Source organism: Penaeus chinensis, chromosome 12 (assembly GCF_019202785.1).
Source record: "Penaeus chinensis breed Huanghai No. 1 chromosome 12, ASM1920278v2, whole genome shotgun sequence".
In the NCBI taxonomy this organism is placed as follows: domain Eukaryota; kingdom Metazoa; phylum Arthropoda; class Malacostraca; order Decapoda; family Penaeidae; genus Penaeus; species Penaeus chinensis.
Window position 1 is genome coordinate 36,188,434 of NC_061830.1, and position 2,500 is coordinate 36,190,933.

A 2,500-nucleotide genomic window follows, 5' to 3' on the forward strand; every position below is an offset into this window, starting at 1 on the left:
GGTGTCGTAAGCCTACATGAGTGATGAGGCAAGGGCGGACGTGCGTGCCGGACCCGAGGAGGCGGGAGGCGGGAGGGGATGTTGCGGCCGGAGTGAAAGGCTGTCTTCCCAGACCGTCACAGCTGCTGTCATCGCGACGCGAAAGATCGTACTTTCACGAAATACAGGAGAGGAGGGGGGCTAGCCTAGTCGGGAGCTGATTAACGCTCTTTCGTTTGCAAGAAAATATGTCCTCAGTTTCACATCTTGGAAAGATCGCCCATAGGTTCTGCTTGCCGTTCCGATTCGGCGAAGCAACCAATGTCCCTTTATCCGCGAGCCAGTACATCTGACGATAGCTCTTGCTTGCCCGCATCTCACGCCCATTGCAACAGCATCTTCCCAGTCCTCTCTGAGTGTTGTGATTAGTCAGCGCCGATGCCCAGATGGCGGAGCGGGGGAACGACCGTCGCCTCAAACAACCAAATTGGTGTTTTGCTTTGAAGCGACGCCGCCGCAGCCCTCTTGAGCGCCGCGCCCTTGACTAACTCCTTCGTATTCCTTCGCGCGCCGTCATTGTCCGCTGACGTAGAAGGTGTTCTCCTGACGGAATGGTTTAAGATTATAAAGATGAGGGGGGTTTGATGATAGTGTGAGCGACGGGGACCAATTAAGTCGAACTTGGTAATTGTGGCTTTCAGGGAAGTCGTGATAGGCACTCCTGATGGGGTTTACAAAGAGTAAATTGTCCGTGACAGATCTTCGATTGATGCATATCTCTCTCTCTCTCTCTCTCTCTCTCTCTCTCTCTCTCTCTCTCTCTCTCTCTCTCTCTTTCTCTTTCTTTCTCTTTCTCTCTCTCTCTCTCTCTCTCTCTCTCTCTCTCTCTCTCTCTCTCTCTCTCTCTCTCTCTCTCTCTCTCTCTCTCTCTATCTCTCTCTCTCTCTCTCTCTCTCTCTCTCTCTCTCTCTCTCTCTCTCTCTCTCTCTCTCTCTCTCTCTCTCTCTCTCTCTCTTTATTTATTTATTTGTTTTCCTCCACATACACACATATATATATGATATGTATAGGGGTGATGTGTGTGTGTGTGTGTGTGTGTGTGTGTGTGTGTGTGTGTGTGTGTGTGTGTATATGATAAATATGTGTATATATACATACATATGTGTGTATGTATGTATGTATATATATGTATATATGTGTATATATATGTGTATATATGATATATATATATATAATATATATAATATATATAATATATAATAATATACGAGTAAATTACGATTACAATGGCCTTTATGATTACTCTGACCATCGTTATCATCCCTCCATCCTCGCCTTCATTCCACCTCGTGACCTCGTCTCGGCAGCGCCCTAAACCTCCCCTTCCTCCCGCAGAAGAGTACGACTACGACAGCGGCGGCGGGCGGGACTTGGCGCAGGACGGCGTGTTCGGCGATGTATCGACCCAGCGGCGGGCGACGGTGGGCGACAGCATCCGCCTCAAGTGCAAGCCCAAGGTCGACTACAAGCTGCCTCGCGTCGTGGACTTCACCTGGTTCTACAACGACCAGGTTCTCGATCCCGGCAGCAACCCCAGGATCAAAGTGTCGGATAACAAGTAAGTTTTTGTTTGTTTGTTTGTTTGTTTGTTTTCTTTTCTTTCCTTTTTTTTTTTGTTAGGTAGTTAGTTATTTAGATTATTTGAGGTTTGATTAAAAGATATTGGTGATTGTCTTGTTACGAAGACTGTATGAAGGTTCCGCTGTTTTTTTTTCTCTCTCTCTCTCTCTCTCTCTCTCTCTCTCTCTCTCTCTCTCTCTCTCTCTCTCTCTCTCTCTCTCTCTCTCTCTCTCTCTCTCTCTCTCTCGGAACAAAAGAGGCACCGCGTTGTGTAAGTGGGTATCCTAATGTCTTTGTTTCCTGCAGGGAAAAGGCCCGGCTGCGCGTGAACGACGTCCGCCACGAAGACGAGGGGCGGTACGCGTGCCGCTGGAACGGGAGCCAGTGCCAGGGCTGGGTCAACTACACTCTCCTCGTCTCGGAGGACATCCCCATCTCCACTATGCCTCAGGTAAAAGCGCTATTGAGTTTCTTGTGATTTTTTTTTTTTTTTTTTTTTTATGATAGAGCCAGCAACAGTAACCATGTCAATGTTAATATATATCGAGAAACTGATTTTTTAAACATGAAATGCTTTTGCTTATTCTGCTCCTTATTCTGATATGCAGGATATATAGTTTATGTGGGATAATTTTATAAAAAGCTTTTCCGACATTTTTGCGCAGGCTCTACACTCAGACAGCAAAGTGTTGGTGCCGGACGCTGAGGACATTGAAAGCCTGAAGCCAAAATTCATCAAGACGCTGAAGCCGCTGATGATCAAGCCAGCCGGCAACGTGGCAGAGCTGAAGTGCCAGGCCAACGGGTCCAATCTGAACATCACTTGGTTGAAGGTATGGCAACTGTGTAATAGTGGAGATTGAAGCACAAAGCGCAAGCATTATATGAATACAAAGTGTTG

At 47.0% G+C, this 2,500-nt stretch overlaps 1 protein-coding gene across 1 annotated transcript in view; it reads left to right on the forward strand.

Moving 5' to 3' along the window:
• LOC125031017 (fibroblast growth factor receptor 4-like) overlaps window positions 1-2,500 on the forward strand; it is a 129,319-nt gene that overhangs the window by 116,459 nt on the left and 10,360 nt on the right. Inside the window, exons 3-5 of the mRNA XM_047621436.1 lie at window positions 1,375-1,597; window positions 1,906-2,050; window positions 2,265-2,432. Of these exons, the coding sequence (XP_047477392.1) occupies window positions 1,375-1,597; window positions 1,906-2,050; window positions 2,265-2,432 (536 nt within the window). The remainder of the gene's footprint in view (window positions 1-1,374; window positions 1,598-1,905; window positions 2,051-2,264; window positions 2,433-2,500) is intronic.